Below are 24,654 nucleotides of genomic sequence, written 5' to 3'. Positions count from 1 at the left end.
ACACACACACACACACACACACACACACAAAAATGGAATCCTTGGCTTCCCTCGAAACTGGAGGATCTACTGACTTTGCCCCACGCTCCTGCCTGGTGACACTGAGCTGGTGCTGCGTGACACTACCCCGCCTGGCAGTGGATGTGCTCTGGAGTTCACTGCAGACTTGACCCCCCAGTGCCTAGTCCCCAAAGGCAGTGTCATACTACCCATAAAATATAACTATTTTATCATTTACAGAGAAAAATGAAGAACCCTGGGCTGGACTACCGAGTAATGAAAGACTTCATGAAGAAAAGAAGCCACGTGAGGCAACACTGAGGCCCAGTTGGCAGCTAATTCCCAGACTTCCCAGTCGCAGAAGTGACCCCAACTGATGTCACAGGGTGGAGTGAAAGAACCACCTTGTTGAGTCTAACCAGAGGTGCACCCATAGAATGCTGAGAAAAAAGAAGTCACTGTGGCTTTGAACTTTGTGAGTGGTTGTCACACAGCACTGAACGAGATGAAGAGACTGGCTGCATTTGAGTTCTTACTACGGAACTGGGAGACACTGAACTAAAAAAAAAAAAAAAAAAAAAAAAGATAAAAGATTCTCTGATCCTATCCCCACCCTCCTGAATTAAAATTTTCTACATCCTACCTTAAAATCTCTTTTATAAAAGTCTTCCAGGAGATTCGGAGTTCAGTCAGGTTTGGGAAGCAGTGGGCCACATATACCAGTAGTTGCCACTAACTCAGAAAGATAAGATCCTTTGTGTTCTTCTGTTCTTCAGTCAGTTTAGACAACTAGACCCGGGTTCCCAAACGCAGAACTGACTCCTCCTAACGAGGTTTTCAACAGCCCATGATGAAGTGAGCAAGCTAAACACACTCGAATTTTAAAATGGTCCTTTATTCTGAGATGCTGCTCTTCCCCTCTTGGTGTTTCTTAAAATGCCCTTTCTGTAGAACATAAACAGACCAGAGGATAGCAGGCTTTCCTTTTTGTTTTTTCACATCTTTACTTAGCAAACCTAAGTCTGCCCAGCGATTTGTGGAACTTTCCTGGCTCTGGAAATCTGCCAACACGGGCTGAGAACAGGCTGGGAAGCAGGGTTGAGTAGGAGGAAAGAAGAAAAACTGAGAGTGTCTAGGGGACTCACCTGAATGGAAAACAAACTCGCTACTGCATCTAAACCTCAATAAACCAGCACAGTTCAAGAAGAACATGGCACAGGTCAGATGTCAGCTAGCTTGCAATAATGGCTTTCCTGGCAGCAGGAGGGGGTCTTGCTATGTCTGGATGTGGTCTGTCCCCCAAGGGTCACGTGTTGTACGTAGGCTTGGTCCCCAGTGTGACCACGTAAGAGAGATGAAGCTGTAAGAGGTGAGGCCTAGTGGAAAGCGATTCAGTCTCTTAGAAGGATTAATGCTTTTCTCACCCTCCAGAACTGTGAGAGCATGTTGCTATAAAAAGAGCAAGTCTGGCCCTTCCTGAGTCTCTGGCTTCCTATCTTATCCATGTGATCCCACCATTGTGACACCCTCCACCAGGAGGCCCTCACAAGAGCCAAGCAGAAGTCCATGCTATACTCTTGAATATCCAGAACTGTGAGCTAAATAAACCTTTTCTTTATAAACGCCTTTCTTCAGGCATTATGCTATAGCAACAGAAAACAGACTGAGACATTCGGCATTAAAAAAAGATGAACTGAGGGTTTACTCACAATCCTTACTGATACAATGACATTTAAATATAAGATACAGTTAATAAACCCTGATACATGCGAGCAGCCTTTGGAATCAGATCCAAGATGGAGCCTGACTCTGCCACCTAGAAGCTGCATGATCTTGGGTAAGTCCTTGCCTACCTCTATATTTATCTTCTCCTTTTTAAAGTGTAAATAAGAATAGTCCTTACCTCTGTTACAAGGTTGAAGAGAGATAATAAGGAAGATGTCAGTAGCTACAGTTACTACAGTCATCACATTATAGGCCCTTAAATTATTTTGTAATAAGTTGGAGACATGCTGAAGTAAAAATAAAAATAAAGGGCTTAAAAGTAACAGCACTTCCACCATCTAAGATCAGAGACAGATCACACATTTGTGAAAAAATACCCCATGACTTAAAATGATAACAGGGATGAACCCACAGAACAACCTAATCTTCCAATTTGATTCTACTCTGATCTGTACAAACATTCCCCAACACTAATATTTTAGGGGGAAAAAGGTTAGCAAGAACATATTACTGGGCTGGGGTTGTGGCTCAGTGGTAGAGCACTTGCCTAGCACATGTGAGGCCCTGGCTTCAATCCTCAGCACCACATAAAGATAAATAAATAAAATAAAGGTATTGTGTCCATATACAACTAAAATAATAATATATTTTTAAAAAAATAAAGAACATAATACTGGGCTGGGTTTGTGGCTTAGTGATAGAGCACTTGCCTAGCATGTGTGAGGTACCACATATGAATAAATAAAGGTCCATCAATAACTTAAAATATTTTTTAAAAACATATGACTATTTATCATCCTTTAGGTAACCACATACATGCCTAATTATAATTCTGTTAACAGACATGTCATGACTACAACTACACTATGCTACACTTGGGATTAACTGTAGTTACCATTTATAAAGGGCCTACCAAGAGCCAGCAAGGTGCTAAGTACTCCATAATGATTATTTTATTTAACCCTCACAAGAACACCATGATTAGGTGCCAACTCTGTTTTAAAGAGCAAATCCAAAGAAGGTCATTGACCCAAAGAAACAAAGCTAGTAAGTGCTGGTAGCAGGATTCAAATCTAAAATCTTACCCACTGTCTGTTCTCTGAACTTGCGAATTCATAAGTCAAAGAAGGATTCCTACTTCACCAGCATTGCATATATATCAGAAACAAAAGGATTAGAAATCTACTTGGAAATATTTTCATGACATTAAGTTTTAACACTTCTGGGAGGAAGGAAATGTTATATATCTTGAGAAGGATGGGAATTACACAGGTGTAATATTTATCAAAACCGGCTTTTCTTTTTAAATCTAAAAAGTAAACATCCCTCAAATGAAATAAGATTATACCTACAGAAATTTTGGCTAAAAAAAAAAAAAAGAGAGTGCCTTTGTTCATTTGTTCTGCTTTCTTTAATAAAAGGATGAAGTTTAGAACAGAAGTGTGAGAAATGATAAAAAAAAAAAAAAAAAAAAAAAAAACATTTCCCAAGGGCAAGTTCAGTTCTCTACCCATTTGCACAGTGGATCCTTTTTCCAATACAATCAGTACATGGAAAATATCAGATAGGATTTCTCCTAAAATATCAACCTCAGTCCTATGAAAAAAGCAAAACTGAATGATAAGGAAGGTGCTGAGGCAATCACACAGGTGAGCACTGTTGGCAGGAAGCTTGTTACCTGGAAGAAGAGATTCAGCCTGGAGGCCCGGCTGGCAATGGGCTCAACAGCACCAGCATCCTGTGTATTCCGTGCTCCATACTTGAACTTCAGCATCTCCTCGCTGGTGCTGAAGGGCTATGGGAAAAGGTCAAGTGTGCAGTGACATTTTGGGCAGGAAGAGCTTGAGAAATCCTCATCTCCCTCAAGCTCTCAGGGAGGGGAGGTGAAAATCACCCACTATCCCAGTTTTAGGAAGCTCAGTCTGGCCACAGGGAAGAAAAGCCAGATTTTACAACCTGTAACAGGAGGGGATACACCTCCCTGACATATGCTCTTACTTATAACTGTGTTAATTATCTGCCCCCCCCCCACTCCTTTGAATAAAAGATCAACAAAGGAAGGGATTTGTGTGCCCACATAGCCTAACAGATAGTGACTGAGAATAAATAGTTATTACGTGAATAGCTGAAATAAGCAAATTTGTATATGCAGGAAGGTCTAAGTGCTGGCGGTTTTGTTTGTTTGTTTGCTTTAAATGTGCAAGGTAGGGGCTGGGGATGTAGCTCAGTTGGTAGAGTGCTTGCCTCCCAAGCACAAGGCCCTGGGTTCAATCCCCAGCACAGCAAAAACAAAAAATGAGCAAGGTAAGGGCAATGAAGGTGGGAAAGTATGATCTGCATAAACTTCACTGAGAAGTTAACGTTTGAACGAAGACCTGAAGGCGGTGAGCAGCAAGCCTTGCTGTTATCCAGGGAAAGAAAGGTACAATATCCCTGGGACAGGAAACAGCCAGGACAGTGGTCCTGAGGCAGGTTCTGGCCTCCTTCAACAATGGTAGGAAGGCCACTGCACTGGGGATGAGGCGGTGAGAGGGGGAAAGTAAAAGATGATGAGGAATATGAAGACACTGGAACAGAGAGGGTAAGTAAATTGTTCAGGTCACACAGACAATGAGGAGCTGAAGACCCCACTAGAGAGAACAATTCAGTGAGGAATGCTGACAGGAAGCAGAGTGGAACATACACAGGACTGTGCCGTTTAAGAGCGGAACAAGCCCTACTCCCCAGGCACCACGGGGAGATCCTGCGGCTCCCGTGGAGGGTGGGCGCGTGCACCGCCAGCCCGGGCACACCCTCCCGGCCCCCGGCAAGCCCTGGAAGTGGAACCACCGCCCTCCCCGCCGCGGGAGGGAAGCCGGAATGAGTGTGGGTGGAGATGGCCCTTCCCCTGGCCTGACAGAGCCGGGTGGAGAATGGGGGTGGGGGGACCAGACTCACGCTCCGCGGACCCCGCAAGCCTGCGCTCTGCTCCGCCCCGCGCCTCCCGCCGCCGCGTTTGAACTCGGGGAACGGCGCAGGCGGGGCTCCGCCGTGCCTTGACCAATCATCGCGCGAAATTCTCTGATAGACAGAGCCGTCTCAACCATACCACGCCCAAGTCCTTAAAGGGATGGAGGAAGTCGAAAGAAGAGCCAATCAAATGGCTTCTTCCTTTGACTTGCGACCAATAGGAAAAGGGGAAGGGCAAACCCGGCAGGGCAGGTCTTGGAAGTTTGAAATTGGCGGTTACGCAGGTTGTAGTGTTAGGGACGCTTGTGTTTGTCCAGGATCCCTTGGGGAGGTCGCTAGGGAGGGCGCTGTCTTCTCTCTCCTGGCCACCTGTGGGGAGGAAGGCCCCTCTCCTGGACTTTTTGTCCTACACACAGGGCTAAATAGAAGTTCTTGTTACTTTGTGAAACAAACCGGTTCTCCGCTGTAGCTAAGGCAGCAAATGTTTTGAGCTCGATCCTCAGCCTGCCAGGTTCACTGCATCTCTGGGCGACTGCCCTGCAAGTAGTTGGTGAAGGTCATTGAGACAGCCTGAAAGGGTATTTTTAAATAAATTCGAGACACGATAATTAAATAAGCACTTCACCAAAGAAGACATCAAATAAGTGTATAAGAGGTGCTCCATCACGTTTGTAATCAAGGAAAATGAAAAACAGATTAAAATTGCTGACAGTATTACAAAGATGTGAAGTTACACTCATACATAACTGATGGGAGTGAGTGTAAGTTGGTACGATCTCTGAAAAAGAGTTTGGCACTATTCACTATTTGCTAACATGGAAGATTTGTGCATTCTATAACTACTCTCGGGAGGGCTACAGGAACGCCCAATGCAAAATAGTGTTGTACAATATCGTGACAAAAAAAAAAAAAAAAAAACCTGGAAGCAACCCAAATGCCCAACAACATTAGGAAGGATAAAATTTTATATTGCAGTGTTTTCATACAGCAATGAAAAGGAATAAATTACAGCTAATCACAATGACATAATGAGTCTCCAAACAATAACAAGGGAAAGAAGCAAGACAATAAAGTATGATTCCATTAATATAAATTTCAGAAGCAAAAAAAAAAAAAAAAAATCCATGTTGTTTAGGGAGGGATGTACCTACAGGTGGCAAAACCCATAAAGAAAGCAAAGTCAGGAGAGTAGATACCTGAGGCTGAGCTGGAGACTTTTCAGGGTATCAAAAGTGCTTTTATGATCTATTCCTTAACTGGGTGGTGATAATATGGATCTGTTTTATAATGATTAAAGTATGTGTGGGTGCATGTGTTTATGTTCTGTTTGTATATGTAAGTATATGTATATACACATATTTGCATATGTATTTACACATATTTCCATATACAAATATATGTATATGTATATATATTTACATATACAAACAGAACATAAGCACACACTTGCATAACGGCAGTCCTTTCTGTATTCTTCTAATTCTTGCACCAAATAGAACAGGAGATGTGTCTCCTCTCTTTCCCTCTCTCTCTCTCTCTCTCTCTCTCTCTCTCTCTCTCTCTCTCACAGATGCAAAACCAAAACCACAGACTTGCTCAATACACACTTTTTCCCAAACATGACTTTCTTCTTGTCCCCAGGATAATAATGATAGTTACTATTTCTAAAGCCCCCCCCCCATAACCCACATTCTATATGTTAGGAAACTGAGTTGGAGTGATTAATCTTGGGACTTGCAGTTTTAGATAGTGGGGCTGGGTTTGCGACACCTGACCTAACCCCAAATTCCTTTTCTCTATACAAAACCTGCATTTCAGTGGGCATTAGAAATTCTTCTGGCATCTGCTTTAGTCACGTGGCAGAGGTTGACCCAGGTGAGGGTGGGGTGGTAGGTACCAAGATAAGACATGTTCTAAAGACCCAAGGAGGTTAACCAAGGTTTTGGGTGGTAAACTGAGTAGAGCTACAGAATAGATTACAGACAGTTGAAGCCCAACTCTTGACTTGATACAAAGAATCCCAGAAACTAGGAAAGCTAATTTAGTAAATGTTTCTGCTGATTTTTCTCATCCAGTCAAACTCGTTAGTATCTAGATAGCACAAATAGAAGCCTTTACTAGAATCTTGGGACTAGTTCATCCTAAATTCAAATGCTATGTGAATAGCACCATTTCATACTGCCCTGAATCCAGACTACATATCCTACTAATTTCCCATCAGAATAATTTTTGGGCTTTGCAAATCCTTTGTGGAACAAGATAAGAAATGAACAATAGATAAAATGAATAAAGAAACACAAAGCAAAAATCACCAATTTTCTTGGCAGAATAGAATTACCCAAAAAGTTTATAGGGAGAGAGTAAGAAAGGACCAAGAGTAATTGTGATGGTGCTAAAGGGATAAGATGCTGCCAAAAGCCAGGCGAAGTGGTGTCCACCTATAATCCCAGGGACTTGTGAGGTTGAGGCAGGAGGATCGCGAGTTCAAACCCAGTCTCAGCAACTTAGTGAGGCCCTAAGCAACTCAGTGAGACCCTCTAAATAAAATACAAAAAAGGACTGGGGATGTGGCTCAGTGGTTAAGTGCTCCTGAGTTTAATCCCTAGTATTTCCCCCCACCAAAAAAAAAAAAAAAATACTGCCAAATAAAATAAACTATCTTTAAAACTAGATTGACAAGAAACCAGAGACTTCATGTTTGTTCTTGCACAGGATGAACCAATGACCCATCATTTGCTAAACCTGAGTCCATGATTATTGTGACAGGGATTTGGGAAGAACACCCTTATCACTGAGTCTTAATGAAGGACATTACAGTGTTTTTACATTCCCTCTTTCATTAATTCAATAAACATTTATTGTGCCAAGCACTGGGGAAACCAAAGTGAGAAAGATGCCCTTCTTGTCTGTTCTAGAAAAGTCAAGGATACTAGGGAAATGAAGCAATAAGCAAACCGTTGTGGAAAACACTAACAAATTCCTGGGATAGTGTAGGGTGCAGCCGGCTGTCATCATCAAAAGGAGAGCAAATGGTATGTGACAGCAAAAATCCTCCACCTGCAACTTGAAAATAAAGGATATGTGATTTGTCCTCAGAGCATTCATCTGGGTGACTGCCCAAGCAGAGATGCACCAAGGAAACTTATAGAGATAAGAATGGCTGCAAGACTCAGATTAGTCTTGATGGAATGTTAAGCATTGAGATGCTAATTCCCATTCTAGATAGAAAGAGACAAAGCTCTTCCGGTCCCCTTGGCAAATGCTATGGATTAAACATATTTCCCCAACGTCATGTCCTGGAAATTTAATTCCCAAATTGGTAGGTATCTGGATGTGGAGCCTTCAGGAGGTGTTACAGTTTGGATCTGGTATGTCTCCCAAGGGATCATGTGGTGAAGGATTGGTTGGTTCCCAATGCAGCCATGTTCACGAGCGCAGATTTTGGCAAGTGACTGGATCACGGGGGCTCTGATTTCATCAGTGGACAAGTCCATCGATGGTTCCATAATCAAATAGACTGTTGGAAGGTGGTGGAAGCCGTAGGAGGTGAGGCCTGGTTGGAGGAAGTAGGTCACTGGGGGCAGACCCTGGTATGGTGTGTCTTGTCCCTGGCCCCTTCCTCGCTTCCTGTCTCTGCTTCCTGGTTGCCATGAGGCGAGTAGCTTTCTTCCTCCGTGTCCTTCTACCATGATTTCTGCCTTACCACAGGCCTAAAAACAGTGGAGCCAGCCAACCATGCACTGAAACCAAAATAAACTTTCCCTTCTTCATTTTTCTCAGGTATATTTTTGCAGTAGGAGAAAGCAAGTGCAGGAGGTAATTAATATTAAATGAGGCCAGAAGGTTGGCACCCCATGATGGCATTTATAAGAGAAATAGAAACCCGAGCTGGCACTCTTGCTCTATCTCACTACTTAATGCCAGCTAATGAAAAGGGAGCTAAACCATGTCCATGACAGGCTGCATTTAGGGCATGAAAGATTTCAGGCCTAGATAGCTGATTCCAGGAAGGCTACTAGATTAGGACTGGCCTTTGGCAAACAACCAATCGGGAGCTAACAAGCCAATGCCTAACATTCCAAACCATATATGTCAATATGTTAAGACCTGGGTACCCTAAGCCAATGGAAACATGCCAAACCTCACATGTTGGAAGATCAGCCAACTGTGTACTTTGCTTTGTTCAAATTTCCCGCTCTACTGTGGAGCTCATAAAAATCCCTCTGAATCGAGACTGGGGACTCTGAGCCAGTACCTGCTGTGTCAGTGAACACTGTGAGTCTGAGCTCCAGCTTGCAATAAAGACCCTTTTGCTTTTGCATCAGAGAGGGCTCCCTGGTGGTCTTTGGGGATTCGCAATCTGGGCACAACACTGCCATGTTATGATACAGCGAGAAGGCCCTCACCAGATGCCGAGGAATTACCAGCATCGTGCTCTTGGACTTCCTAGCCTTCAGAATTGGAAACCAAATCAACCTTTATTCTTTGATTATCCAGTCTCAGTTATTTTGTTAGAGTGACAGAAAATGGATTAAGGCAGCAATGAAGAGTTCCTTAAGCTAACTTAGCCACAGATAACTTCTAAGTAATTACCATGAGCTGATTGTTTTCTGAGTGCAAGCCACATCCCAGGCTGTCTCTGTTTTCCCCATCACTGGTAGGAGAGATGCTTTCAGGTGGCATACCAATGTCATTTAGGATATTGCCAGTTCATCAAACCAGATCTTGATGACAACACTTGAGGTGAGGTTAAAGACAATATTTAAGAAAATATTAATTTGAATCAGTAAAGAAAATGTTAAATAAACAGTATTCAGGAGGTACATAGATCAAACTAAAATAAATTAAGAAAACAGTGTATCATCTGACATAATTCTCAAGCAAGCCCTTAAAGCAGGCATTATTATTAGCACCTTCATTTAACCACCAGAGAAATTTAAGCTTCAAGAAATTGTCAAAATTGTGGCATTTGCAGGCAAATGGATGAAATTGGAGAATATCATGCTAAATGAGATAAGCCAATCTCAAAAAGCCAAAGGACGAATGATATCGCTAATAAGTGGATGATGACACATAATGGGGGGAGGGAAGGGTTAGTGTTAGGGTTAGAGTTAGGGTTAGGGAGGGGGGCAAGTATGGAGGAAGGAAGGACTGTATAGAGGGAAAAGAGGGGTGGGAGGGGTGGGGGAAGGGAAAACATAACAGAATGAATCAAACAACATTACTCTATGTAAATTTATGATTACGCAAATGGTATGCCTTTACGCCATGTACAAACAGAGAAACAACATGTATCCCATTTGTTTACAATAAAAAAAAAATACATTATAAAAAAAAAAAAAAAAAAAGAAATTGTCACACACTGGTAAGTGCTGGAACCAAGACCTGAACTGGGTGGGCTTCTTCATTCCAAGGCCCATTTTGATAACCATCAAGTGAACTGATTTCTGCTGTTTATCCCAGTACTGAGCATGGATTAGATATTTATAGGTATTTATAGACTGTGATGAAATCTAGCTTCATGCTCATCTGATTACAATTTGGTTTCTCATAGAAATGCACCTGGAGCAGCAGTTCACAGCCCGGCATGCATATTGGGATCACCGGGGAGCTTTAAAAAATATTCGATGCCTGGCCCCCACCCCTGGAGAGCCTCATTTCACTATTCTGGGGCCAATCCTGAGCACGGAGCATTTTTTAAAACTCCCCAAGTGTGCAGCCAACATCAGGAACTACCTGCTTAGAGTGGATGTTCTACTCACCAAACATCACAGTCTGAAATTCATTGTGATTTTATTCTTTTTCTTTCTTTCTTTCTTTCTTTTTTTCCAGTACTAGGGGTGGAACCCAGGGCCTCACACAGGCCAGGCAAGGGCTCTACTACTGAGTGATGTCCCTACCCCCATTGTAATTTAATATGCTGGCCTTGAACTTGCCTGATCCTCCTGCCTCAGCCTCCTGAGTAGCTGGGAAGACAGGCACGCCGTCAGCACAGCAGGCTCATTATCAAGACTTTATTCGCAAGGATCTGTCCCTGTGGAGAGACGCACTCTCATCTGGTATAGATACAAAATCACCTAAAGACCTTAAAAGGGGCTTTCCAGACTTTGTCCTGGGATTGGCCAAGATGACATCAAAGACAGTGATGGCCAAGTAATTTAACAGAAGGAAACCAAGAAGTATGGGTCGTGTGCAGCTTAAACAGGGCTAGACCTTAATACTAATGTTTCCTATTTTCATAATTGGAGCATTACATGAAGATAAATATAGAAAAGGAAGAGATTCCCAAGCAATATACCCAAGCAGGGGACACCAGGCTTGGTTTCCTCTCCTCTTTCTTCTCTCCTTTTCTGTTCTTTCCCTTTTCTCTCTCAACTCCAATTATTCTCTATTAGATAGAGGTTTGGGGATGGCTTTTTTTGTTAATTTTTTATTTATTTTAATTGGTTATACATGATGGTAGAATTGGGGGGTTTTGGATACTGAGATTGAGCCCAGGGGCACTTTATCACTGAACTACATCCTTAGCCCTTTTTTATTTTTTTATTCTTTTGAGACAGGATCTCACTAAGTTAAAATAATCTTGCTAAGTTGCTGAAGCTGGCCTCAAACCTGCTATCTCCTGCCTCAGCCTCCCAAGTTGCTGGGACTATAGGCACATGTCCCCACGCCTGACTTAAGTAAAGGTTTTTAAACTCAAATGGAAATCAAATTCCAAACACTTACTCCACTTCTTTTTAGCTTACCAACAATCAACTTTGTAGACTCTCAATCAAAGTTTATTGAATTCATGAATGAACTAACTTCTGATTCTCTCTTTTGGGCCTAAGTTTATGCCTAGCCATTGTAAGATTTAAGAACTAAAAGATGTGAAAATACTTTATAAACTCTAAAACCAGCGATTCACAGACTGGGAGAAATTATTTTTAAATTATATATCCAATAAAGAGATTAGTGTCCAAAATGTAAAAAGAATTTTTACAATTTAGATAGGTGCAGCAGTTTGCGCCTGCAGTCCTAGCTGTTCAAGAAGAGGCTGAGGAAGGAAGATCACGTGAGCCCAGGACTTAAGAGCTAGTCTGGAAAACATAATGAGACACCATCTCAAAAAGAGAAAAAAGGAAAGAAAAAAGCCTCCAAAGAAAACAATAACTCTGTGTCAACAGACCCCAAAGAAAAGGAAATTGACAAATTGTCTGACAAAGAATTCAGAAAAATAATTTTAAGGAAATGTAATGAGATACAACAAGTGAATACAGATAGGCAATTCGATGACATTAAGAAGACACTTGAGGGGCTGGGGTTGTGGCTCAGTGGTAGAGTGCTTGCCTAGCATGCATGAGGCCCTGGGTTCAATCCTCAGCACCACATAAAAGTAAAAATAAAGGTATTGTGTTCACCTACAACTAAAAAAATAAATATTAAAAAAATAAGACACTTCATGATGTGAATGAGACATTCATGAAGGAGATGGAGATCATTTAAAAAGAACCAACGAAGCTGGGTACCGTGGTGCACACCTGTAATCCCAGAGTCTTGGGAGCCTGCGACAGGAGGGTCACAAGGTCTAAGCCAGTATCAGCAACTTAGCGAGGACCTAACCAATTTAGCAAGACCCTGTCTCAAAATAAATAAATAAATAAAAAGGGTTGGGGATGTGACTCAGTGGTTAAGCACCCCTGGGTTCAATCCCCAGTACCAAGAAGAAGAAGAAGAAGAAGAAGAAGGAGAAGAAGAATCATCTTGGAGCCAAAGAACTCAATTAATGAAATTTTTAAACATCCAAAGTCCATAAGTGACAACACAGTCCACTTCTAGTGGTGCACACTCTGTGGGTTTGAACAAATGTATACTAACACATATCTACCATTATAGGATCACACTGCTGTGAAAATTCTGTGTTCCACCTATTCATTCTTCCCTCCCTCCTAACTCCTTGTCCAAAAAATGATCTTCTTGCTGTATCCATACTTTTATTTTCCAAAATGTTGTTCTCACTGGAATCGCACAACAGGCAACCTTCTTAGATGGACTTCTTTCACTTAGTGATATGTATTTAAGGCCCCTCCGTGTCTCCTTATGGATTGACAGCTCCTTTCCTTTTAGCTCTGAGGAACAGTCCATTGTCTGCATGTACCACAGCTCACTGGTTCACCTACAGGAGGACGCCTCATTTGCCTCCAAACTTAGGTAATGGTGAATAAAGCCGCTATAGATATTTGCTTGCAGGGTTTCATGTAGACATAAATTTTCAGCTCCTTTGGGTAAATAACCAAGGAATGTGATTGCTGGGTTTTAGAGTAAGAGTATGTCTAGTTTTATAAGGAACTGCCAAACTGTCTTCCCAAATGACTGTGCCGTTTTGCTTTCCCAGGGTCCCTCGGTGAGAGTTCCTGCTCCTTCCCTTAAGCATGTGATAGTGCCAATGTCCTGCGGTTTGTCCATTCTGAGAGATGTGTACAGAGTTTCTTTTAGGGGTGAAGAAAGTGTTCTGGAATTAGATGGCGGTGATGTTTACCAAACCTAATAAATACAGTTAAAAACCACAGAATTGTATGCTTTTAGAGACTGAGCCTTATGGTATGTGAATTGTCTCAATTTTTTAAAACATAAAAGAAAAAATTCTAAAGCTGGTACTTGAGTACAAAACATTCTGGTAACTCAAGGTTTCTCATTCTCAGTTCTATCAACCTTTGGGGGCAGATAATTGTTTGTGGTTGAGGCTTTATCCTGTGTGTTGCTGCTTTCCTGGTCTCCACCTCCAGTGCACACCCCCAGTCATGACAACTGAAGATGTCCCCAGTCATTGCCCAACATCCCCTGGGGGACAAAAATCATCCTCTATTGAGAACCACCTGTTGTTACTGTATGATGTGAAAAATTCCCAGTGAAAACATTAAATATACTTCATTCAAACTGGTAGAGATTGCAAACTAACCAAAATACATTGGTTAGATTTTCTGTGTTATGAAAATGTTCACTGATTAGAAACTTCATTCTGACCCCATTGCATTCCAAACGTTTCTCCCAAGTCTGAGTGAAGGATTTTCTCTTTGTGACTTTTTTTTTCTTCTTTGACACTAGACAAAGCTTTTAACAAGGAAAGCTAACATTTTAGAACTTAAATAGCAATTATCCTCTCTGCTATTTGATTCTAGACCATTTTTCTATGATGCTTGGGCATGTCAGTTAATTGTGTTTCTTGCAAAATGTTATAAGCTGTAAAACATCCAACTAAGCCTTCAGCACACTGACTTCAGGAATGTTTTCTCATCTTCAATGCATTTATAATAAAAGAGACTCAAGCACCTGATTCACATTGGTTGTTCTCTAAGGACAACTAGGAAAAAAGTGTCCTCAAATCCCTACTGTGGTTCAATTCCTCTCTCTGGACATTGATCATAATTACTACTGACGTCGGACTGCAAAACCCTACAAGACAGAGATTAGATGAATGTCAATCTCTCATAAATGACTAAAAGCATATCCCTATTATAAACTGTGTCTTGTGCCTTGGCTGAACTCCAAGAATACAAATACCTTATCCTGAGAATATGATTAAATATGTCCCCTATCTTTCATTTGGGTCGACCTTAGGGTTTTGCAGATAAAATTAACTTTACCCTTCTTGTCAACCTAGTGTTTATTTTTCTGAAACCCCTCTACAATGCCCACCTACACTCTAGCTGGGTAACTGGGAGTCTTGCCCATCATGCTCCAGGTGGTAATCCTGCATATCTTGCAAGTAGCTGACTTTAGGTAGGTCCTCAATAAGCTTGTATTCACTGAACAATGAAAGACATCAATAGAAGTCATTTAAGAGAGATAGAGAAAACATAGGAATTAAAATAATTTGATTATTTTTTGATTAAGAGGAATAGGAAGATCTCAACAGTGTCATTCACTTGTTCATTCACTCAATAAATAATCATTGAGTGACTAACATTTGCTGACACTATTTTAGGTATTGGGAGACAGGGGGACATAAACCATACAAAAAAACCAGGCTAGGACACAACTCAGTGGTAGAGCACTTGCCTAGTATGTGTGTGGCCCTGGGTTCCATCCCCAGCACTGCACAAAAATAAATAAATAAATTAATTAATTAATTCATGACCTTGTGGAGATCATGGTCAGGTGAGTAAAGACACACAATAAGCAAGAGAAATAAGTGAAATGTGCTATGAGGAAAGAATGAACCAGGAGAAAGGCTAATAGAGTACAGGGGAAGAGTTAGTTATACTGTTAAATAAAGTATTCAAGAACAGCTTCGTTGAGAGGGTGACATTTGACTAAAGACCCCAAATGTGAGAAAAAGCTATGCAGAGAGCTGAGGGAAGAGCCCTCGGGAAGCAGGATCAGCAAGGACAAAGGCTGTGGGGTGAGAAGGAGCCTTATTGTGCTCAATAAACAATAAGGAGACCAGTGTATTAGTTTCTTTTGGTTGCTATAACAAATGACCTTAAATGTAGTGGCTTAACAACACAAATTTATTCTCTCACAAGTCCTGGATGCCCAAAGACTGATATGAATATCGCTGTGCTAGGAGCAAGATGTTGGCAGAGTTGGCTCATTCTGGAGACTCCAAAAAGAATCCCTTTCCTGGCTTTTTACAGCCTTTAGAAGCTAACTGCTTTCTTTGATTCATGGTTCCTTTCTCCATCTTCAAAACCAGCAAATAGTGTAGTAATGTAGTACATGTGGCATTTTACATTCTCTCTCTCTCTCTGTCTCTCTTTCTCTCTCTCTCTCTCTCTCTCTCCTCGCCCACCCCCCTTCGTTTTTCACATCTTCTCTCTTTGACCTTCTTGCTTACCTCTTCAAAGGACCCTTGAACTTTCACTAGGCTCACCTGGATGATCCAGGATAATCCCCTATCGTGAGGTCCTTAATTTATTTTTTTAGGTGTAGATGAACACAATACCTTTATTGATGGTTAAAATAATATTTTAACATCTTTAATGTTTAATTTTTAAATGCCTCTATGGTCATCATTTCATAAAGGAAACGACATTTTAACAACAGAAGAGTGAGACTACTAGTCAGGATTTTCCAAATAAATAAAACCAATAGGAGGTAGGTAGGTGGGTGGGTGAATGGATGGATGGATAGACAGATAAATAGAAAGATAGAGACATACAAGAAGGAACCTACTCACACAATTATGGATGCTAAGAAGTTCCTGCCAATTGCATGCTGGAGACTCAGGAAAACCAGTAATGTAAATTCCAGTCCAAGTCCAAAGGCTGGAGAATCAGGAGTTACCTGTGGTGGAAATCCAAAGGGCTAGGGAAGACCAAGGACTCTGTTCAGGCATTCAGGCAGAGAGAAAGAACTCAGCTCTCCTCCACCTTTTTGTTCTATTTTGGCCTGCATCAGGTTGGACGACGCCCAGCCATATCGGGAAGGGCCATCTGCTTTGCTTTGTCCACCAATTTAAATGCTAATCTCTTTCAGAAACATTCAGAAATGATATTCAGCTGGATATCTGGGCATCCCGTGGCCAATACAAGTTGACACATAAAATTAACCATCACAGAGACCATCATTAACCTCACCATAAGGGACACTCAGGGTCCCTTTGGCTCCTTTAGATCAGTTTTGAGCATCATCCTTATTTTTCAGTTGGTCACAGGCTGGCTCTGGTCCCCAGTAGGGTTTGTGAAATCACATTCAGTATTTGGTGGCTCTGTTGGCTTGGTTCAGATCCCACCACAGTTTAAAGTCTTATTATTTAGACAGGGTGACGATCATGATGTGTCATCTGATTCCACCATCCCATTGTCTTAGCCAATGGGATGTGTCCCCCTTCTATGGACCAGATCATATCTTAATTGATTTTTGAAGTGAGATATAAATTCCAGGAGACCAAGAACGCCTGGTTCAAGGGTTTCACATACTCTCTTCCTTTCTAAGTGCTGCCCAAACTGTGCCCAGGGATGGAACCCTAGCTGCTGCCAGTTCTCTGTATGAAAGCTCTTCAATCATCTGGAAAGTCCTGGTAGGAGGATAAATGACAAAGGGCCCTCACCTGCAGCCTATAACACTCCCAGCTGGGTCAGCGGGTGTTCTGAGCATCTTATAACTTCCCAGGGACAGGTGTTGTAGGCAAAACCCAATCACAATCTCCTTTTTGCCTCCTGTCAGTCTTCTAGGTATTGATTGCTGTGAAGCAAATTGGCCCCACTTCTTGTGATTCTGTAGATCAGCCAGCAGGGTGGTTTATCTGCTGGTCTCTCCCAGGACAACGGGTACATTCCCATTAACTAATGACTCGACTTGGACTGGAGAGCTGCAGGTCGCCCCTCTCACATCTCCACAGTTGGTACTGTCCCTGGCGCACTGCATCCGGTGCCATGTAGCTTTTCATCCCCCAACAAGGGGATCTTCCCAGCATGGTGGTCTCAGGCTCCCCGAAGGCCAAAGCAGAGGCTTCCAGTCTATTCACTGGACACTCACACAGCGTCACTTCTGCCTTGTTCTGTTGACCAAAGCAAGTGAAGAGCTGGTCTAGATTTGAGTGTGTCTATAAACTGTTGGCATTTCTGATGGAAAGAGCAAAGGGCTGTGGAAACAAGAAAAGGCAAATTCCTCAACAGGGAATCCTCCTCATCCTAAGCAGGAGATGAGAAAATGTTGTTCATTCTGTCTCAATCCATTAATGTCATCTATTCTTGTGAAAAGGGAAAACCCCAGTCCACTGGGTTCTCTTTTCTGCCAAGGTAGAGAATTTCATAAACCTGCTAAAGATCTATAAAGGGAGGAAGCTTGAAGGGGAGGCACCTTAACCTGCCTCACCCCCAGCTATTAGAGCCCTAGGGAGGCTCTCTTCAAGATCATAAACTTATAACTCCACTTCTGGCTGTTTATCTATCTCTGCTTATTATGCTTTCCAGTAGGACCTGGAGGTTATAAGCAGTACCATCTCTGGAGTCAGCAGACCTTGGTTCAAATCCACCCATGCCACTTACTACCTGTAGATCATAAGCAAATGATTTAAATTCCCTTTGTCTTAATTTCCTTGCCTATCATACAAGATCATACATAATACCTACCTCACAGGGCTGTGTGACAAACACAAGAGGCAATTTGTCTTCACGCTGGATTTCTTCCAAGGTTCTGTCTTAGAGGTGTCCCTCTGGGGACAGGCAAACCTGAAACTAGACTGGGCGAGTGGACAAGGTTCCCCGGGAAGGTGCTCTCTTCGCATGTATCTGAAAGAATGGTGGGAGATAGCCAGGAAAAGGGTGAGAGAAAATGTTCCAGGTCGAGGGAATAGCACATCCAAAAACCCTTAGAGCAGAAGAAAGCCTCAATGGGCCCTGTTGGTCAAAGGATAAAAGGTTCAGTTCAAAATACAAATAAGTTTGTGAGATCCATTACACTTCATAGTGGCTACAGTGACTAAAAATGTACTATCTACTTGAAAATTCTCAGGGAGTATATCTTAATATTCTCACCACAATTGAATGATAAGTATGTCAGGTGATGAATATGTTGACAACTTTGACTTAATCACGGCGCATGTGCACACAGGTGCAATACATCATGCAATTTTTATTTGCCAATTATGCCTTCATAAAGCTGGGGGAGAGGAAGCCCTGAGCACAAAAGAATTGAAAGAAAGCAGTGTCTCTCAAGTTCCAAACATGAGGAGCGCTGAGGTGGTAGAAGTAGATGGGCACCTGGTTAAGTACTTCTGTTTTGAAATGTGTATCAGTCTCTCATGGCGGCTATAACAAATTAGGCCAAGTTTGGTTGCATAGTAAAGGAGCATAAACTTATTTTTTTTTTTTTTTATAGTTTTTGAGGTCAGAAATATGAAGTCAGTATCCTTAGGCTGGAATCAAGGTGAGGGCAGGGAGACACTCCCTCTGGAGGCTCCAGGGGAGAATCTGTTCCTTCCCCTATTCAGCTTCTGGTGGCTTCAGGCAATCCTTGCCTTGCGGCTCTATCATTCCATGTTCAAGGCTACTGTCTTTAAATCTCTCTGCTCTGTCTTCACATGCCTTCTCCTCTGCCAGGGGTGAAATTTCCCTCTGCCTCCCTCTTACGGATATGTGCGATTTAATTTAGAGATAATGTTAGATACTAATCCCATCTCACAATCTTCAATCACATCTTCAAAGACTGTTTTTCTGGAATAATGCAACATTTACAGATTCCAGGGATGAGGACATGACCATCTTGGGGGACAATTCTGAATCTCATTACATAATGAATACAGTTTTTAACCAAGGCCTGTCATACAGAGAGTACTTAATAAATACTGACTAATGATATGATGGTCAATGTTAAAACCATTACTATATTAAAAGACTGTTTAAGCAGGGTATGGTGGTGTGGCACTTGGGAGTCTGAAGCAGGAAAATCACTTGGGCCCAGGAGTTGAAGACCAGCCTAGGCAACATAGCGAGAACCCATCTCAAGATACAACAAAAAATAAATAAAAATAATACTTTTTTAACCCTTCTTTTTTTAAAACTATATGCAACTAACCATGAATAATATTTTAGGGTTTTTTTTTTTTCATGTGTTTTTCCATTTCTTTATTTGAGGTACAAAAAGTACATTTATATGGTTCAAATTTCAGAAGGTCCATCCGGGGAGAATATCTTTCCTACCTTGAGTGACTTTCACACGATTCTCCCCATTCCAGAAATTTTTTTGTTTGTTTGTTTTGTTATTTTTTGGTACCAGAGATTGAACCCAGGAACACTTAACTGCTGAGCCACATCCCCATCCTTTTTATATTTTTATTTGGAGACAGGGTCTCACTGAGTTGCTTAGGGCCTCACTAAGTTGCTGAAGCTGGCTTTGAACTTGTATCCTCCTATCTCACTTCCAGAGCCACTAGGATTACAGGTGTGAGCCACCATGCCCAGCCCAGAAACAATTTTTATATAACAAGTTTATGTGTATGAATACTTTGTTTTTAATATGTTTTACACAATCTAATGTCTACTCTTCAATTTTTTTTTTACTTAAAAATATGGCAATTATAAACTGCGTGAGATGAGGCACGCCAATAATCCCACCTACTCAGGAAACTGAGGCAGGAGGATGGCAAGTTTGAGGCTAGCCTCAGCAATTTAGCAAGACCTTGTCTCAAAATAAAATTAAAAAGAGCTGGGGATATAGCTCAGTGGTAGTGTTTGCCTAGTATGTATGAAGTCCTGAGTTTAATTCAGAAAAAGAAAAAAAAGAAAAAAGAAAAGAGAGAGGGGCAGGGAGGGAGAGAGAGAGAAGCCTTTAAATACATCCTTTCAAACATGTTCAAGTTTATCTCTAGGATGAATTTCTGAAAGTAACTGCTGAGTCAGAGGATTTGCTTAGTATAGTTTGATAGGCATCATTAACCTGCCCTTCAAAGTGGCTGTGCTATTTTACGGTCCTCCTAGAAATATATGATGGTGGCTTTCACTCACCTTCTCCAACACAATGTGTTATTGAAATGTGTTTTCTTCGCCAACACTGATAGATTTAAGAATGCTGGATGGGGGCATGGTGGCTCACACCTGTCATCCCAGAGACTTGAGAAACTGAAGCAAGAAGATCACAAGTTCAAGGCCAGCCTCCTTAACTTAGGGAAACCCTTTCTCAAAAAAAAAAAAAAAAAAAAAAAATCAATAGATCTGGGAATATAGCTCAGTGGTAGAGCACCCCTGGGTTCAATCCCTAGTTTAAAAAAAAAAAAAAATGCTATATCAGTATAGTTGAAGTTGAGTATCTACATGTTTAAAAACCATTTGTATTTCTGATAATAGGTTATTTGGGGGAAGTTTGTTTGTTTTTTAAGTGTGTGCTGGGAATTGAATCCAGGACTTCGTGCATGCTGAGTGCATGCTCCACCACTGAGCTCCACACCTAGCCCCTAGTTAGAGGCCTTGAAATCCAAGGCCAAGTCCATTTCTCTTAGCCAAGAATGGGTACCATTATTTATACTTTTATTGCAGTAAACTACACATAATTTCTCATGTTTACCACTTTAAGTGGCATTAAGTACATTCATAGTGTTGTACCACCATCACCACAACTCATTTCCAGAACATTTTTCATCATCCCAAATGCTATAACTATTAAAAGATAGCTCCGAATTTTGCCCTCCTCCCCAATCCAAGCAACCCCTGCTCTGCTTACTTAACCTTGACTCTATTTCCATCTCTATGAGTTGGTCTATTTTAGGTACCTCACACAAGGGGAATCATCCCATATTTATCCCTCTGTGTCCGACTCATTTCATTTAGCATGCTTTCAGGGTTTGTCCATGTTGTAATGTGTATCAGAACTTCATTCCATTTTATGACTGAAAAATTCCATCATACGTATATACCACCTTTTGTTTTTCCAGTCATCGGTTGATTGACAATTGAGTCATTTCTGCCTTTTGAAAGAAAGTTGGTATGCGAGTGTCTGTTTGAGCCCCCAAAAATGTATGCATTGAAGGCTTGGTGGCCCACGCAGCAATGCTCAGAGGTGGGCTTTGGGGAAATGATTCGATCGTGAGGGCTCTGACCTCATCAATGGATTAATCCATTTGATGGATTAATAGTTGGTCTACGGGAGGTGATGAACTACAGGAGGTGGGGCGTGGTTAGAAGAAGGAGGTCACTAGGGGCATGCCCTGGGCGATGATATCTTGTCTCTGGTCTCTTCCTCTCTCTCTTGGCTTCCTGGCTACCATGAGCTGAGCAGCTTTCTTCTGACATGTCCTTCCGCCATGTTTCTGCCTTAGAGTCAATCAACCATGGGCTAAAACCTTGGAAACTGTGAGACAAAATATATCTTTCTTCCTCTAAGTTGTTCCTGTCCAGGTCTTTTGATCAGTGACAAAAAGCCAAATAAGTCCAATTTCTCCACATCCTTAGGAACACTTGTTACTTTTCATGTTTTTACTTTTACTTTGTGTTGTTGTTTGCAGTCCAATGGCAGGGAGTATATTATTCAGAGTTGTGCAACCTACACATTTTTAATTATATAATAGCCATTCTAATGCTATGAAATGAGAACTCATTGTGTCTGTTTTCTTTTGCTTTGTTTTACTTTTTGTCATTTCTTTCCCCCCAGGGTTTTTCTTTTTTTGGTTTTTATGGGGGTTTTTGTTTTTTTGTTTGTTTTGTTTGTTTTGTTTTTTTAGGGTTTTTTTGGTTTTTGTGGGTTTTTTTTGTTTGTTTGTTTTTTGTTTTTTTGGCTTTTCCTCTCATCTATTTATTTTTAATTTCTTTGCTTAGTAATAAAACATGTCTCATGAAGCGCAGGTATTTCTTCAGAATACAATCATTTCACGCTGCCTAATGAACACCTGTACTTCCTGCCATAGCAGTTTTGTGCTCTCCTTCAAAATCACTTCCATGAGTGGCTTCTTATTCTTTAAACCACCTGAGGCCCCATTGCTGGGTTTGCATTTTGCCTCACCGGAGCAGAAGCTCCATCTAGTGGTCCAAAACAGTAACTTCAGGGGCAGCCCCATTTTCTCTTGTCCTGCCCTTGGTATATTTTATTGACCTGGTGACCATCCAGTGGTGCCATGCCAGGCAACGTCCAAGCCTAGGTCATAAAGGGATGTTCCTACAAATATTATATGGACAGGCTTTCACCCCAAATGGTAGTGCCTCCTCAGTCTCCTTTTCATGGTACCCTCCCTTAAAACAGGAATACTAGAAAGGCCGCTGGCATCTTAAATGCAACTGGTTTGTTGAACATTCTGTCCAAGAAACCATTTTCTTTTCTTCCCATGTCTTCCTTCAACTGATACTTCCTGAATTCCCCTTTTCTGCCCTTAAAAGGCTTTCTTAACAAACCCCATAGTTCTTGGGTGTCTTATGGTACCATGTGATACATCACCCGCCTCCCCACCCCACCCTCGCAGAGGCTGAGCTTTGGAGTGGGGAGAGCCAGCAAGCTGAGGGGAGGCGTCTGCTCTTCCATGATGGTCACTCTCCCTCCCGGTTAAAGCATCTCTGATGTTTGGGGTAGAGACTAGAAATTAGGGGGAAGGGTCACACCCTACAGTTTTGCAGATTCCTGCTTGGACTTTTCCAATCATCTTCCTTTCAATTTGCAACCCCCAGCTCAGTTCCAAATGTCCACTGGATTCATCTGTGCCCCACCTGGCATCAGGAGTGCCAGCCGATCTGCTTTGCCCCCTCTCTCTGCCCCTCCCTCCCTGCATCCCAACCACCTCCCTTCCATCTTCCTCCTTTTCCTCAGACGTCAATCAAAATAAGAGAAGTAAATATCATCCTTGCAAAAGAAAATAGTGTTATTTACAGGTGATGGGACTCTAAACCTAAAAAAATCCAAGAGACTCAACTTTAAAAAGTATTATAACCAATAAGAGTTTCAAAAGAGAGTCCAATATAAGTGTATCAAAAAAAATCAATAATTTTATATTATATTAGCAGCAACCACTGAGCTCATGTTAAGGAGAAATTATTCTATTCCAGTAACAGCAAACTATTAAGCTCCTGTAAATAAACTGAACAAGCAAAAAGCAGGGGCCACCGAAAGGAACTATGGAACTCGACTACTAGCATAAAAAGAAAACCCAAGTAAGAAGAGGTATATCTTGTACCCTAAGTAAGAAGTATCGGTATTGTAGAAATTTCCTTTGTGAACTCAAAAAACTCTACACGAAGAATACAAATAACCCAATCAACAAATGGGCTAAGGATATGAACAGACGCTTCACAGAAGAAGATCTACAAGCAATCAACAAACATATGGAAAAATGTTCACCATCTTTACTAATAAGAGAAATGCAAATCAAAACTACACTAAGATTCCATCTCACTCCAATTAGAATGGTGATTATCAAGAATACAGTCAACAATAGTTGTTGGAGAGGATGTGGGGAAAAAGGTACACTCATACATTGCTGGTGGGGCTGCAAATTAGTGCAGCCACTCTGGAAAGCAGTGTGGAGATTCCTTAGAAAACTTGGAATGGAACCACCATTTGACCCAGCTATCCCACTCCTTGGCTTATACCCAAAGGACTTAAAATCAGCATACTACAGAGATACAGCCACATCAATGTTCATAGCTGCTCAATTCACAATAGCCAGACTGTGGAACCAACCTAGATGTCCTTCAATTGATGAGTGGATAAAGAAACTGTGGTATATATATACTATGGAATATTACTCAGCCATAAAGAATGATAAAATTATGACATTTGCAGGCAAATGGATGAAATTGGAGAATATCATGCTAAGTGAGATAAGCCAATCTCAAAAATCCAAAAGGCAAATGATCTCACTGATAAGCGGAGGATGACACATAATGGGGGGTGGGAGGGGGGCAAGAATGGAGGAAGAAGGGACTGTATAGAGGGAAAAGAGGGGTGGTAGGGGTGGAGGGGAAGGAAAAATAACAGAATGAATCAAACATCATTACCCTATGTAAATGTATGATTACGCAAATGGTATGCTGTTACTCCATGTGCAAACAGAAACAACATGTATCCCGTTTGTTTACAATAAAAATAAATTAAAATAAAATTAAAAAAAAGAAATTTCCTTTGCATCTCAAATGAACAGAAAAATGAAAAGTAGGATAGATAAGGTTTATCCATACTCTAGGATTCTACTTGGCAATAAAAAGGGATGCATTACGGATATAAGCAATGAGACAGATGAACCTCGAAATCATTATGCTGAGGTACAAAAGGGTATAGTCGGTAGAATGGTGTTTATGTAAAATTCTAGAAAGAGGGAAAAGTAAAAGCTGGAGGTGAGGATGAGGGTGAAGATTAATTGCAAAAGGGCATGAGGGCCCTTCTGGGGGCTAATGAGAATGCTCTACTTCTTAATTGCACTGTGGGTACCTATCATACACACATGTCGAAGAGTTACAAAGGAGAACCTGAGGATGCTGTTTAGTGGTGGAACTCTTGCCTAGCACACGCAGGGTTCTGGGTTCTGTTTCTCAGCACTGCAAAAAAAGTTCGATAAATGCACCCCTACAGTGCTGTGGGGTT

At 41.5% G+C, this 24,654-nt stretch overlaps 1 protein-coding gene across 10 annotated transcripts in view; it reads right to left on the bottom strand.

Annotated features, from left to right (window-relative positions):
* The window catches only part of CIT (citron rho-interacting serine/threonine kinase), a 156,460-nt gene extending 151,734 nt beyond the window's left edge, over positions 1-4,726 (bottom strand). For all 10 annotated transcript variants that reach the window (XM_079151227.1, XM_079151230.1, XM_079151232.1 and 7 more), the window contains exons 1-2: positions 4,663-4,726; positions 3,404-3,520 (exon numbers count right to left, since the gene is read on the bottom strand). In XM_079151227.1, the coding sequence (XP_079007353.1) occupies positions 3,404-3,499 (96 nt within the window). In that variant the 5' untranslated portion in view covers positions 3,500-3,520; positions 4,663-4,726. The remainder of the gene's footprint in view (positions 1-3,403; positions 3,521-4,662) is intronic.
* Between the last annotated feature and the right edge of the window lie 19,928 nt (positions 4,727-24,654).

The sequence above is a fragment of the Sciurus vulgaris genome, assembly GCF_902686455.1.
Source record: "Sciurus vulgaris genome assembly, chromosome: 8".
NCBI lineage: Eukaryota > Metazoa > Chordata > Mammalia > Rodentia > Sciuridae > Sciurus > Sciurus vulgaris.
This window is presented reverse-complemented; position numbering and strand designations above follow the sequence as displayed.